Below are 16480 nucleotides of genomic sequence, written 5' to 3' on the forward strand. Positions count from 1 at the left end.
GAGGATGAACACCGCCGTGGTCACCGCCTCTTCCCAGAACTTTGCCAGCATGCTTTTGGCCTTTATCATGGATTGAGCCATGCTGACCACCGTCTAGTTCTGCCGCTCCACCACGCCATTCTGCTGTGGCGAGTACGGTGCGGTGTGGTGTCGCACCACACCCTGATCTGCATAGTACGCAGCGAACTCCACTGAAGTGAATTCGCCACCGCGATTAGTCCGCAGCACTCGTAGCTTCTTGCCGCTCTCCGCCTCCATGCACGCGTTGAACTTCTTGATCGCCTCCGCCACCTCGTCCTTGCTCGTTAGGAGTTGTAGCCACATATAGTGACTGCAATCATCCACGAGCAGGAGAAAGTACCACCGACCACCGTTTGTGTCTGGCGTGATTGGCCCGCAGAGATCGCCGTGGACGAGCTCGAGAGCGTCCGCCGCGCGATACTTGGCCACCTTTAGGAACGACAACCTCCTCTGCTTCCTGGCTAGGCAGCTATCACATAGCTCGCATGTGTGCTTGATGTGAGGCAGCCCTCGGACCATCTTCTCCAGCTGACCGAGCACGTCTAAGCTGAGATGGCTGAACCAGGCATGCCACAGTCATGGCTCCTCCGTGTGCCATGCCGCCAGGCACACCAGCTGCTCCACCTTTAAGTCGAGCAGGTACAGCCGGTTTTGGGCCCTCTTCACCTTGGCAAGAAGCCGCTACTCCTGGTCCCTGATCCTGAGGACGCCGTCCTTGATCAGTACCTCGCTGCCGCGCTCATCTAGCTGGCCAATGCTGATGATGCTTGAACGTAGCTGTAGGATATCATATACATCCGTCAGCGCGCGGTGCTCACCGTTCGAGCACCTAAAGATGATGGTGCCGCGCCCTCGGATCGCCACCCTTGAGCCATCACCAAACTTCACCGTGCCGGTCACGTTGCCATCGAGCTCAGAGAAGGCTTCCTTGGAGCCCGTCATGTGGTTGCTGGCACCGGAGTCTAGGTACCACCGTTACTCCTGCTCGCTGCCCACACCTCCGAGGTGGACTTGGGCGCGCGGTTCGTCGAGGTTGACAACCTTCACAGCCTTGCCGTGCCCTTCCACCGCCATCACCTCTCCTTTCTCCTTGGCCTTAATGTTGTGCAGTGCACAGGACGTTGCCATCAGGAGAGTGGCCTCATCAACCTGCGCTAAATGACCCTCAGCCTTCTTCTCCTGCTTGTGTTTTGGGCACTTCTTTGCCCAATGGCCCGTCTTCCTGCAGCACCGGTAGGCATTGGGGTCGACTTTCTTCTTTTTCTCTGAAGAAGCCTTACCACGGCGCTTGCCATCGCCACCGTGGCTGGAGGAGGCTTCCCCGGACTTCTTCATCCGGGTAACCCACTCCTCTCTGTCAGCAGTAGCTTGCCGCTGTCTGTCGTTGCTGTGGCCTGCTCAATGCGCTCATCCACCACCCACAGACAGCCTGTCACATCCTCAATGGTGAGGGTGTACAAGTCCAGCATCATCTCTATGGAGAGAGCGATCTGGATGTACTTCATCGGCACGGAGTGGAGGTACTTGGAGACTGCCTCTTCTTCGTCGATGGTGATGTCGTGGCTCCTCAGCTTGTTGGTGAGCGACTGCAGGCGGAGGGAGAAGTCCTCCATCGACTCATTATCCTTGAACTTGAGGTTGGCGTACTCCTGCTTCAGCAGCTGGGCCGTCGCCTTCTTTGCCCTGTCGGAGCCGACGCGCATCGCTGCAATGGCCTCCCATGCCTCCTTAGCAGAGTTCTTCGCCCCCAATGGCTCCCTGTACTCCGCTAGCACAGTAGCGAGGATAGCCTCCAACGCTGACATATTGACTTTTTTGTTGTTGGTGCCCTTGTGAATGGCATTCCAGAGCCATAGTTGGTGCGAGTCAGCGTCGGCCAACTGGTGCCGCAGACCTCTCGTATCGTGCGCACGACAACCTCCTGTCGTGGCTGGGCAGCCACAATAGCGCCGCTGCTGTCGCCCATCTCCAAACCGTCTGTCATCGCCAGTGGTTAGTCCGGCGACGGCGCTTGTACGGCTCCGATATCACTTGTTAGTCCCGAGATCTCCCACACGGTTGAGCCAACCGCTCCTCGGCATTCTCGCTCACTATGGCTAGAGGTAGAAGAAAGGAGGGAGAACAGAGTGCACACATACACAACACAAGCACCAACATTGGCCGGAGGTCTGCAGAAGAGATGGTAAAACTGAATTCGCTCTCTACTGAGTTGCAGTGGGAATATATATATATACAACTCTACCCATCTAATCCTAGTACACAGACATGCTACATGCTGCTACAGTGACTAGATGCGACAGTAGGGCTGAGTTTGGCGCCTGCCCCTGCTGTGGCTACAGTGCGGCAGGGGAACCTTTCGGCACCTGCCCCTGCCACGGCTACAGTGCAGCAACAGGGAAACCGTTTTAGCGCCTACCTCTGCCGCGCGTACAGAAGGGAGAGCAGCAGATTACTTTACAAGAAGGACCAAGCACATTCTATTTTGATTTAATTTTATATAATATCGGTTCACTTGTATATTAGAATTGGTTCAATACTTCCCATTCACAGGCACCAAAGAAAGCATGATCGTCACAAATTTCATCCAATTCACACATAACATGTCAATATAAGTCCAATCTAAAACATCCAATTCACAAAAGTTGTCCATACTGCATACCTAAACATCATAGAAGTTCAACGCATGTAGCCTAAATGATCCTAGATCTATTTGACGGGTTACTCATCCAAGTAAGCTTAATCTTGGCGGAAATTTGTACCTGATCCATCATTTGCCATCTCATTGCCAAGAGCACGTTTAGAACACAAGAATTTCACAGGAGTAGAAAAGTCACAGGAACCAGAAGATACATTCAACATTCTATACATGCTCCAGGAGGCTCAACTAGGACTTTGTGGAAAACTTGTGCATCACCCTCACCCTTTCATCACCCTCACCCTTGCAGTTTGCCATGACTCATGAGAGGCCCTTGCTTTCGCATAGGTTGCAATCAACAACACTGCTGGCAGGGACACTCATCCTTCTCGAATTTATCAATCACACATGCTGTCTCTTCAGGATTCCAAAAGGACATTAATATCAACATCTTGCGCAGAACAAAACATATGGTGAAATGATGTGGACAACACCACAATGGAGCAACTGAAGATATCACGGGTGCAAACAAAGGAGCATATAAGCGAGTACACTTGCAGCAAAGGCAAGTCCAAAACTCTCGGTTACAACCATATAATATGCGCGCCTACAAAATCGCTTACCTTTATCTATAACAATAACAAAAAAAGACATAGCCGACTGACTCTCTCGGGCCACAACCCAGAAACATAGGGGATATATTAGATATGCTGCAGGCAGGATCAAAATTCAAATCCTTTACACTCTACTCAGATGTAGCATAATAATTAATATTTATAAGGGTCAACTAGACCATTTTATTGGGCTATACCCGTTCACTCGTGAGCGTGGGAGGCAGGAACTCTTTTCGTTCCTTAATCTAAAATAAACTAGACCATTTTATTGTTAATTACTATTAACTAGAGTAATATTTATAATGGTTAACATAATTTGTTATTGACTAATAGTTAGCGTGATTGAATTAATGTTAATTTTCCATTGATTAATATGTCGTTATCTATTATCTGAAGCTATTAAGAGATATATTTAGTTAATATTCTTTCCCCATCCATTCAAGCAAACAAAAGAAAATAGTTTTATCTCATTCATCTAACAAAACACTTAACACGGGTCAACGCATCCATGTAACACCCCAAAAATTTCAATTTTGAAAATAGGTTGAAAATGATTTAATTTGGAATTTATGTGCTCATGAAAACATAGGAAAATAAAAATTTTCATTAATTTAAAATTCATTATAGGGAGTAGCAACATGGATGTGCATACATGCCGGTGCATTTGATTCATTGCAATGTGTGGTTGAATCCAAAATGCAAAATGAATTCAAAATGCTTTTGAAAATGAGTTTGAAAATGGCTTTGGAATGAAAGAAAAGAAAAGAAATTTGTAAATAAAAGAATTTTTAAAGTTGTAAAATTTATTTTTGGGAGCATACCAAATTTTCTCATTTTTATTTGAATTAAAAAGTGTATTTTAAACCATATTCGAATTTGATTTGGTTTTGAAAACAAAATAGAAAAAAGATTTGGAAAAGGAAAAGAACTCTTCTCCCCTTTCTTCCGGCCTCGCAGCCCAGCCGCGCGCGCTGTAACACCCTCGGTGTTAGAATGTACAGTCTTTTGCTAAAACACTATATGTGCATCATGTTTATGTGATAGTGTATGAAATATAGTGTGTAAATCAATTTCTGTGACTCGAAACGTTCATCGGAAATGCGAAACGAATGTTATATTTCATGTCGCGTTACATCACTTTGGGTTCTAAACTAATTTTTATTGAGCAAGAATACTATAGAACGCATATGTGGGACTTTAATAGGGTTTGTAGTACCACCTTCGTAGGTGACGGCGAAATACTTGCGGTCGAGAACGGGATTCACTAGCTAGTATATCGAGTAGCTTGGAAATCGAATTTGACGCGAAACCGATCAAGACTTAGTCAAAATTCTTAAGTCGGAAAACGCTTTGACGAAGCTAAGTTCAGCAATTTTTGTAGGAGAATCGGGTTAAGTAGTGATGGGGTATTAGGGTTTGTTTTAGTAGCTTGACATACCATCTCGAGTGTAAAATAGGTGGTTTAGCAATTGAAGCATTGAGTTGGATTTTTGGGGCGCTTTAAAAATCATGCATGGCACGTTCTCGGCCGGCTTCGGCGTTTGGACGCGGTCGCCAGGCCTTGGGTTGGCTCGGCGCCGTAGCACTGGCTTGCCCAAGCACGCTCACCCACACCACCGTTGTCGTGCCCTGGTACGCGACTCACGCACGCACGTGCATGCCGCGCCCGGTAGGCCTAGCCGCTCTGCCACCACCGCCGTCGTCGCGTACCCGCTGCCCTAGCCATCCCGCTGCCGCCGCTTCATCGAGTCACTGCCTATGTTGCGTTGCGTCACCGCGCTGCTGCTAACCACGACCGTGGGTGCTGAGTCGTCCGCATGTGCTTGCTCTGCCACCGCCGTCACGTTCGCATGGCCGCTCTGCCGCCTCGCGCTCGCCTACGCAAGACCGTGCGCGTGTGGCCGCACATGGCCCTACCCACACCATCGCCTTGCCGCACGTGGGCTTGCCCCGCCTGCCTTGCCATCACATCCACGCTCGATGCGACGCTACGCTGCTACCTCTCCCCTGGCCGGCACCATCCACTGCGGCGTAAAGGGCCGAGCCACCGTCGGCTTGCGAGTTATGGCAATGCGGCCAACCATTCCTGTGCGCATTTGGCTAGTTCCCCATCGCCCTATAGCATGTGCGCAATTGTGCTTCGAGTTGGCAGCCGTGTCCCACCACGGCAACGTCGAGCCAAGCCATGTCGGCCGTCCCATGTTCCTCTGTCGCCATGGTCGCTGGACCCACGCCTTCAATTCGGTTTGGTGGAGTCACCTTGGTCCAATTAACTTTGTCCACAGCTTTGCGGTGTAGTCAGCCAGCCACCCGACCCTATTGTGCAGTGATCCATGCGGTGCCATGCTCCAATTTGGAGCTTTCTTCCTGCCAGGTCGTTAAGATCATCTCGGCGCGCGTCGACGGCAAGGCCCCACTCTAGAGCTGCTCGTGTTTGTTCCGTTGCACTGCCAGCTTTGCCTCCACCCACCCATCACCCGGCGCACCCTGGCCAACTGGCTACCACCTCCTAGCCACCCCTAACGCAGCCTTGCCACCGTGGTGCACCACCACACCGTTCATGCGCACGTAGCCAGCTTGGCTCGGCCCACCTCCGGGCGAACCACCACCTCATTTGGGTCCATGGTGAGTGACTGGAGCTCACTCTAGATACCCTTTTTACTCCGGCGTTATTGTAACTCACCGGAACGCCACCGCCTTGTTGCAGGAGCTCCGCCGCCGTGGTCCAGCTTTACTGTGGCGTCTCGGCTCATGCTTTCTTTGCCCAGTGCTTCGCGTTCATGCCTAGGAAGGTATCGGCTCCTTAGATAGGGCAGGGAGGGGCTGGTCTGGCCGGCGTAACCGCCCGGTGCTAGCGTCGCCGCGCCGGTGCGTGCGCGGGGGGCCGAGGGTATGGCCGTGGTAAAGAAGGAAAGGGGGAGGGGCGGAATTGTAACATAGTTGACTGATGGAATAGTGTTGTAGACCTCGGTTGGATTCGGTATTAGAGAAAGGGCGTTTTAGGAAATATGCCGGCGCGCGCGGGCCTTCTCGTCGCGGGCCATCGTTCATCGGTTGGGCCGCGCCCCCACATGGGCCACGCCGGTGGAGCGAGCGCGCGCGCTGCGCGGACGTGGGCTGCGCCGCGTGTGGTGGGCCGCGCGGTTTGGATTCTAGTTTCCTTTGTCCAGTGAATTAATAAATGTTTATTCAATTTAGTTTTGAGCTGATCTTTGTAAAATTATAGTAAATCCTGTAGGTGCCCAAAAATAATGAAACAAAATTTGTTAGGTTCATAAAAATGCTATCTATCTGTTGGTGTAGTTAGTTTACAGTTAGCTATGATAATGATATATTCATTAATTCATTTAGGAGAGCTTATTATTACTTAGCTTAATATTTGTAGGAATTTTTATGGTAAATCGCTGATAGCTTTAGCCATGAAATTTTTATAGTAGGTTTATTAGATTATTATGTACTCACTGTAATTTTTGTAACATTAGAATAGGATGATAAATAGAGTAGCTAGTACTCCTTGTTTTAGTATATATATAGTAAATATGTATTAAGAGTAAGAATGTCGTAGTTGCTAAGATAATACATGCCATGTTTCATACCTGTTTGGGGTAATGATAGGTAACTTAGTGTCTTAGTCGGTAGAGCTAGCTTAGTAGCTTGATAGCTGTATTTTATTCTGAGAGTTGCTGTTGCTATATTACTAAGTGTTGCATCCTCATTTCATGCATATAGATAATGAGTTGGTAGAGTTCGTACATGTGGACGAACAGGAGTTCGAGGAGGTCATTGAGGAATACGAGGAGGAGATCCTCATGTAGGAGGGTGCCCTAGAGCCGTTCGTTGCTGACTTTGTTGACACACCACCTGCCCAAGGCAAGCCCTAGTGCATAACCCTTATTTTTAATAATCACTGAATATATATATGATGTGCATTTACGTTGCAGGCATTTTATGGAAACTACATGCATAGATATACTTACCCATGAGTCCTACTAGTATAGGTCGAGTAGCTGCTATGCTCAGAATTTTGGTAGCATGAGTAACCTGCCGTTACTCACAATAGGTGATAATTATGATCACTCATGATAAAATGGTGGAAAGGAAAAATAGTGACCGGGTAGGGATATAGTTTGGGTATTAGTGGATGTAAGAGGTTGTGTCCTGCGGCCAATAGGGCATAGCTTGGTTACACTTTTTCCCTGTCTGTGTCGATTAAGGGTCGGCCGTTGCATTGGACACTAGGCAAGTCACAGACTTATTATCCTGAGCATATACTTGGGTATGAGTGCAGGGAAGACTTATTGCTCTCTTGTCATAGGTTCTAGCTCTTTCTGGACCGACTGATTAGAGGTGGAGATGATGGAGGTTCTTGCACCGCACTAAGTCCGGGACTCTGGAGCGGGAGCTTGGAGTCCAAGTTTGGATGGGGACCTAGACCCCGTGATAGGAGAGTGATGGGTTGGTCCTGTTTGTGCCTGGGGTACAAGCAGGGCGTGTGTTTTCGGGGTATCCAGTTGGGCACATTGATACGCGAATCGTCGGAGAATTCGGTACGGCTTGTCTAAACTCTAGCACCGTAGTAAGAACTGAAAGATGAAAGGTGAAGAAATAAAACTGTTGCTCAACTCTTGCTTGAAAGTAGACATGTGCTTACCTAGAATAGCTAGATAAGGAATTAATCATGACTGCTAATAATAACATAAATAAGGATTTACTATTAGCATTGCTTTTTGCAAAAAGAAAACCAACAAACCATAAAGCCTATTATATTCCTTGGAGTCGGAAAATTATTCCCGCTAGTCGGATAAGTCTTGCGAGTACATTGTGTACTCAGAGTTTATTTACCCCTGTTACAGGTACTACTTGAGGAGTAACCATTGTGTGAAGGATTTTTCTAGTGGGCACAGATGGATCCTTACTGATTATCGATAGATGTTATTTGAGTTTTATTTTCATTCCGCTGTTTAATATTCCACACTCTGAATTTGGTACTGTAATAATATATTTCTAAGAACTCTGGATGTATGAAAGGGATTAAGTATTGTAACTCGTTCTCATTATTGGATCCTTAGGTAAAAATGTGGATTATTCGGGCTCTCCCTTGGGGTGTGCTCGACGGGACCCCCCGATGTAGCCCGCTCTCGGGGTGCTTAGTGTCAGTGGAAGACAAGCGTCTCCATAAGTGCGTTATTTTGGGCAGTTCTGCCACATGCGCAAACCTAGCTCTTCATCACCGCATGGTCTGCTTTCACTTTCCCCCGCTACCTCGCCGAGCACAGCGTCGCCTCCTTTCGCTCCGCCTCGCGGTAAGCTACCCAGCCAAGTTCACCTTTATTTCCTCTATCTCCCTGTGCCTTCACGTTGCTCAGTCGTGGCCCATAGGTTGTTTCCCGCACTCGTTGGCGACCTCATTGCCGTCAGCAATGACTGCGCCGCCGGGTTAGTTCTCCCATCCGGCGGGCAGCGCCCCAACCAATCACAGCCGGCCAATCTAAAATCTAGGGCCCATATTAGAAGTTACCGGTTCGGTGGTAATCTTGCTAAAGAGCCCCTCTTCTTTTTAAAATAGAACCCACCGTCCTTAGTTTCTTTCAAAAGAGCCCATGTGTTTCTTCAAAATAGGATCCGCAGTCCTCAGTCGGATTTAAAAACCAGTTTTTATTTATTTTAATTCGAAAGTTAAGTTTCATCTATTTACAACATTGCCACTATCTTCTGTAGGGCATATTTTCTCCGTTTTAACTCCGATTTAACCCGTTCAACTTGCGTTAGGTTCGTAATTTCATAATCTACATGTTCATACTACTGTTAGATATGTTTTCAACTTTTAAAATTTGAGGTTAGATTTAATCTATTATTTTAATAAAGGAAATCTTGTTTATTTCATATCTTCTACGTTTTAGCTCCGAATTGACCCATTCAAGTTGGGCTAGATTCATTACAACGAGATCTACGCGTTAGTAACAATGTTTATCATGTCATTATTTCTGAAATTTAATGGTTTAAACTCTAATTTGGATAATAATTATGCAACTAGATTTTATAAATAAAATATGATTTGTTTTACTTTAGTTTTATAATTCAAATATAAATTTGACTTAATTTAATTTATATACAATTTTATATAGTTAAAACACATGAAGCTTATAGTTTTATATTTTCTCTTATAAGTAGATCTTTCGGTAGCCGTTTCATTCAAACCGTAGCTCCGATTAGCGTGCCTCTCGCGATTATGTGTTTGTAGCGATGCGTAAAATCGTGTTTCAAACTCTTTTATTTATTTTTCTATGATTGGTGTACTATTCTAATTTAGATCTATTGTTTGCTTGGTGTATGATTGCATGGATGTTTGTGTGGTGCTTTATGATCATATCCAGTCGGTGAGATATACGTGATGAATCAAGAAGCAGATCTTTGAAGATTTGGATTAGAAGAAGGATCTAATTTTAAAGCAAGTATAGTATGGGATCATCCTTGTTGTCCTATACACCTTAAATCACTTAATTCATATTGCATGTGTTTACCTTGATTACCACTAAGGATACCCTAGTCTTTTGTACTTGTACCTTGATACTTTTGGGTTATTGCATTGGGTAGCTTTGCTAGTGCTCAACTAAAGCCATGATCTCGTAAGTTGACTAATGGTGTATGCAATAAATATTAAAAGATGTTTTTAGCAACATGGAACAAGGGGGCTAGAGCATTGGGCTATTTTTATGGTGCTCTAGATTCCTCTCCCTAAGGACTTATCTATAAGTGATCATCTGGGACTCACAGTGAAAGTGTACAACCTCTGCAGAGTGTAAAACTGGTATATCAGCCGTGCTCACGGTCACGAACGGTCTTGGAACATTTACGGAATAGATGATGAACACCGATGATACTGATGATAAAGATGCTCATTAATGATTACCGTTTATGCTATTCATTCTTCATGTTTACTTGATCATGTGTTTATATGGGCTCATGGATAAACTTGTTGCTACTCAATTGCTAAAACCATGCCTCATTAAAAGCTAATCGTAGTTAAACCAGTGTCAGCCTTTTGAACCTCATGAACCCCATGTTATATTTGTTGAGTATGACATGTACTTACGGTCGCTTTATTTTTTTCAAATATTTGGATAAAAATTCCGGATGGGTACCAGATTGCTAGAGTTTGGAGGAATTAAGCTTGTGATCAACCAGTCAGTTGTCGCTGTGGATTTGGAGTCTTCGCCTGAAGATCGGAGTTGTCTTTCCACTGTCTATACTCTGAAGTTATATTCTTTATACTAATACTCTATGTATTCAAGCATTGTCTATTGATATTACCTTTATTTATAGCTATATGTGAAATTTGACTTCCTGGGCTCACATATAAAGTGTATCTGGTTTTGTTCTTAAAACCGGGTGCTACAATCCCTAAAACCATGGATCACCTTGTTCCATCCAACTTTGCTCTTAAATCAAACATACCCTTAGCACTAAAATAAGAGGCATCAAAGTCGCACTTAAAGCTAGTTCACCTATGACTTGATCTGTATTTAGTTTGGTAAGTGCCCAAACTTCATCATATGAATAGGCGACGTGTGGTGTTGGGATAAAATGGCAGCAACAATACAGTTAAATATCCCTTGTATTAAGATGAAAATGAGGACAACATCTACCATTAGATCAGTAGTGAAATTATAACAATCATATGTAAAATTAACATAGTGATTTACATCGAAAACCTCCTTAAGGCGAGGAACAAAAAAACATGAGGTTAACCAGTCCACTCCAAGCTTCCACTATAATCAACGTGTGGGTACAAGGAGTATTCTCTAGAGTATCTAGAGGATTACAAAAGTAGCAGCACATCCATCAAGTTGCAAAGTTAGCATAATTACCATCTAACAAGAGAGACGTCTACAGACAAATAGAGAACTCACGATTCTATCCCCCATGGTTATCAGTTTATATTTCACAAACAGACAAATAGAGAACTCACGATTCTATCCCCCATGGTTATCAGTTTATATTTCACAAACTACAGATCCACTATGAACACATTTGGTAGGTATGTCGATCCTGAGTCCCTTGACCCCTGATAAAGTTTCAGCTCAATCAGACCATTTCACCATCCAAATCAATCATCTACCACAATTGTTCTATGTTGTAACTAAAGTTATCTGAACCGACAAAACCCCATCTCAAATATGATACTTTACTCAATCAATACTTAAACCAATTGAGTAGATTAAATCACTCTGTAGAATGAACTTACCATGTTTGTTTCTGAACCAATCACATTTGAGCCTCCGATTACAAGCTTAATAAAGACGACTAGTTTAAAGCCACCAAACATGGATACATTTCCTTCTCCTTCTCTTTACCCTCTTTTTCATGTGTTGTGGTCTCCTCTTATCCAGTGGCAGCTATTACGTACTGCCTACTGGTGCAATGGACAGAGGCTAGATTTTTATCCTTTTGCCCCTCCTCGATCAAGAAGCCGGCTATCCGAAACCGTTGATTCAAGCACCAACCAAACGATGCACAAATACACTAGGCTTGTGGATTGTTTTTGTTAGGCTTCAAATCAGCCTCCACGTACGTCGAGGGATAGCCCACCCAACACATGATTTGTAATGGCGATGGAGGCGTTTTGGGCCAGTGGCCATGGCACCACACAGAAGAACAGTAGTAGTTAGCAGCAACAGTCAGGTAGTGACACCATGACAAATGCATCAGGACTTCTTCAGGAGGAAGGAGAGCCGTGGCTCTGACAGTGCTTAGGTACGGTGGCGTCGACGATGAAATAGTAAGGACAGAAGAAGTTTCTTTCAAAAAAAAAAGGACAGAAGATGTTGAGGTCGGGCGTGAGTAGTGGCAGCTAGCTAGGCCTTAGGCGTGGCGAGAAGGATCGATGAGTGCGATTGGAGGTGGGTCTGGGATTTCATTAATTCGGTTGTTGAACGATGGGTATGGGATACCGCCAAGGCACCGCATATATCGTGGGTCGTTTGTCCGAAGTCAACTGGGTTGCATGCAGATTGCGGATGCAGATCAACAAGTTAACTACTACTCCATCCTTTTTAACGAGAAGAAGCACAGGGTATGCTGCTCTATATGCTCTCCTGTCGACGTCGTTGCGAGGAACATATATATACTGCATGTAGATTTCATTTATTTTTAACCCACCTCACCCCCTTCTTTTACTTTTTTTTTTCATGACCGTCCCTAGACACGTATTCAATTAAAAAGGAAGCAGAGAAACATTACAAGCTACCCGTCAATGATAAACGCCGAGCTTACCAAAGAGGAGGAGGACGAAAAACACATAAAAAGAAAAGTGAACCGAAGGAAGCTAACCCCTTCTTTTACTTCATCACTCACTTTATTATTTGGTGAAATCTAAGACTATCTCCGACAACATCACCCAAAATACAAGACCCATTCCATATTTGGGTAGCGCTACAGGTAAATGGTTCAATACCCATTTTTAGTTCTCCAACAACAAGACCCAAAAGAGAACACTTTCTGCAAATGAGTCTTCAGAAGAGAGGATACTCATATTTGGGTTGTGCCTCTGCTGCAACCCAAAATGAGTCTCACATATAGGTACTCTGTTGGAGGCCGATACAGTACCCTCCGAGACTTATTTTGTGCTTGGGTGCCCATATACATCACCTATTGGAGACAGCCTAACATGTTACATATATCCAGAAGTAATCCAATGGTTTGAAATACCCGTTCAACGTATGTTAAACACTTTTGTTTTTGCACTGGTTTGAAATGTAAGGGTAAAAAAAGGAGCGGCCCTAATCACAATGGAAAATTGTCATCTTGAGCAATTTTTTATTTCCTTAATTTATAATAAAAAATATATTTTAAGACTGATTTGGAAGGTATCACGAGTTATTATTAGTGCCTGCCTATACCCCGTCCGTGGTTGAATTAATTAATTCCTATAGTTGTGTAAGTCACAAAATTTTAAGTTTAACTAAATTTATAGAAAAGAGCGCTAATATTTATAATATTAGATTAGTATGATTAGATACATCATATAATATATTTTCATAATATGTTCATTTGGTATTATAAATATTTGTGCATTTTCTATAAATTTGGTCAAACATAATTTCTTTTTACTTAAGGCAGCTCTGTGAACTGATTTATTCAGAGAAAGAAGAGAGCGTTGTCCTTTTGTAGTTAGTTGGTTCAAAGGTATGAAATGAATGGATCATGCATGCAGTAACTCAACGCGTGTATTAAACTCTACTAAAACAACGAGAAAGGCATAGTAAGTCTACTACTCCCTCCAGTTACAAATAAGTGAAGTGTGTTGGATTGCTTCTATGAGACATAGCAAATTTCCTTCACCTTTTCAAGACAATCTACTCATACTATTTTGAAACTAATTTTATCAAATCATGCTCTTCCACGGACTAGCTCTTAATAAAATACATAAATATTATAAACCCATTAATAAATTTAGTACCTACAAATAATCGAAATTGCTTATCTTTGCGTAACACAATGTTCCCATTAGATGCTCTCAGTGGCGGATGCACGATGCGGGATAAGGGGGGGCTAAAACAATGGAGATGTTGATTTGCATGAAGATTTAATGGTGAAATCAAGCTTTTGCTACAGTGATTAGGCTTGAAATCAAGAAATTAGGGGGGGCTGGAGCCCCCCAGCCCCCCCTTTGGATCCGCCGCTGGATGCTCTATAATCCCTTTCTGCTTATGGTAAATTTATGAGTTACTCTATATGTTTCACCATATGTAGGTTTCTAATTTTTATGAGAATTTCTAGAATTTATTTTGTTTTCTAATGCATCTGTGAGAATTAACATAGTGGTTTTATTGGAACCTTTTATTAGTAAAGTAAAATATCAATTCACGAGATATTAGATGGATGTACTTCGTTTTCTCCGGTCTAGTGTGTGCCTATGCTAATATATGTTTCATAGGTGTTATTTTATCTCTTTCAAAACTCAAAAGTCTTCTCCATGTTGATCCTGCATGACTTTTAAAAAGGAAGAATCTAAGTTCAAGGGCATGCTTAAATAATAAATACTCAAAATAATTGTTTGTTCATTTGTTGTGTAGGGATCTCATAGAAGGTCGCTTAGCTGTGGTGATTGCTCTGATAATAGGAAACTTGCTGCCGCCATAAAGGAGTTGAATGTGGATTTTGAGAGCATACTGAAGATTAAAGATGAGACTAAGACAGACCAGCACGCAATTCGATCATATGGAAAGACAGCACCTGACTACAATGCTGATATTATTGGTGACTATGTTGACAGCGATGCTAGTGATATAATTGAGTTATTACATAGTTCCAAGAAAAGATGTCGTCTTATTGCGATAGTTGGAATGGTTGGAATTGGCAAGACTACTCTTGCTCGGAGGATATATCACAGAGTCAAGGTTGGTGATGGTAACGATCAACACTTTGAGATAAAATTATGGATACGTTTCTCCAATGATTTGAGCTCACTGATAATGTGGTCGGATTGTCGTAAGGAAGGACCAACTAATGCTCAACTACAGAACCTAGGGGCTGAAATAGCTAATAAGAAATTCTTGCTAGTAGTTGATTCTGTCTGGACAGAAAATGTTTGGGAGGCGTTGTTGGAGGGTCCTCTGCAGCAGGGCAACTGTGAAAGCAGTAGAGTGTATTAACTACCAGAAATAAGCATATTGCTAAAAGAATCGGGGCTGGTCATATCCATTATGTCAAAAGGATGAACAACATTGATGCTTTGAGCTTGCTGTTTCGAAGAGCTTCGATTAGTGAGAATGACAAAGCAGACTTAAAGGACATTGGGCAACAGATAGTCAAGAAATGTGATGGTCTCCCGCTTGCCATCAGGAGTATAGGGCGGACTCTAAGGAGCCATGAGCCGACAAGGCATGACTGGGAGACTGTCTACCGGACTGCATTTCAGGACCTTTCACCAGAGGAACAATACATGATCAACTTGAGTTTTCAGAATTTGCCATCTTACATGAGGCAGTGCTTTCTTTACTGTTCAGTCTTTCCTGAAGATTTCTTCATCGAGAAACAGTACATTATACAACAATGAATCTCTGATGGCTTCATTGTGGAGAAAAGAAAACTCACCATGGAAGAGGTTGCGGAGTATTATTTTGATGAGTTGATTGGAAAAGGTCTCCTCCATCTTGAGTTTGGGAATGCTGGTGCCATAGGAGCGAAGATGCCTATCATGATCCGCTCATTCGCAAAGGATGTCTGATCATGAGAACTTTTGCAATGAATCAATGTCTACAACAAATCTTTTTGAAGCCCGGAGGTTGTCCATAGTTAAAAACAATGAGGCAGATAAGCATAATGATGATAGCAATGAAAATGGTGACAATGGTGGGATCATAGGAGGAGAAGAAAATATCAATGAAAACAAGGCAAATAACGGCCACATAAATAATAATGAAGCCAAAAAAGATTCAAAATCTGGTGAAAGTGCATCGTTGCATGGACTAAAAAGGATGAAGTACCTGAGGACACTAGTACTTCATAAGAGCACAGTACCAGATGGCATTCGAGTGGACACGTTCAAACAGCTAAATCTTTTAAGAGTGCTTGACCTTCGTGAAGTGAGGGGTATTGAGGTTCTACCTATTGCTGTAGAAAGCCTAGAGCGTCTTCGATACTTGAATATTTCTCAAACAAAGATAAAAAAGAGTCCCTAGGAGTATAGTAGACCTGAAGATGCTCCAGTACTTCCTTCTCAGAAACTGCTCGCAAATAGAGACACTTCCAAAGGGCATTGGGCAACTAAGACATTTGAGGTGCCTTGACATTTCAGGTACTGGTATCAGGGTTATACAGCCTGTATCAGGGTACTGACATTTCAGGAGCTGGGGCTGGACCAGCCAGCCCAGCCAGCCAATTCCAGCCGCTAGCCATTCCCAGCAGCTGGAAAATGGCTGATTTCACAATTTCAAATTCAAACTGATTATTGACGCCAACAACAGGTGGTTTTCATATAATGGCGCCAAACCACAATGCACATAAGGTTATTTACAACACATTTGCAATCCGCAATTCACAGTTAAACAAGTTACAAGTTCAACCAACAATTCATAGTCCATTTGTTCCATCCATACAACACAAAGATCATACACTACAAATACCACAGTAGGCATATATGCAGCACAAACATTGTGGCCTTCATGATCCCACTAACCAAAATGCACGCATACCTGCAACCTGCATG

General features: G+C 43.7%; 1 protein-coding gene across 1 annotated transcript; it reads left to right on the plus strand.

The window, feature by feature from the left end:
• The first annotated feature begins 12274 nt into the window (after positions 1 to 12274).
• Positions 12275 to 15328, plus strand: LOC136469332 (putative disease resistance protein RGA3). Its single transcript, XM_066467562.1, has 3 exons — positions 12275 to 12343; positions 14346 to 14917; positions 15025 to 15328. The coding sequence occupies exons 1-3, from the start codon at positions 12275 to 12277 to the stop codon at positions 15326 to 15328; spliced, it is 945 nt and encodes a 314-aa protein (XP_066323659.1).
• The last annotated feature ends 1152 nt before the right edge of the window (positions 15329 to 16480 follow it).

Source organism: Miscanthus floridulus, chromosome 8 (genome assembly GCF_019320115.1).
Source record: "Miscanthus floridulus cultivar M001 chromosome 8, ASM1932011v1, whole genome shotgun sequence".
Lineage (NCBI taxonomy): Eukaryota > Viridiplantae > Streptophyta > Magnoliopsida > Poales > Poaceae > Miscanthus > Miscanthus floridulus.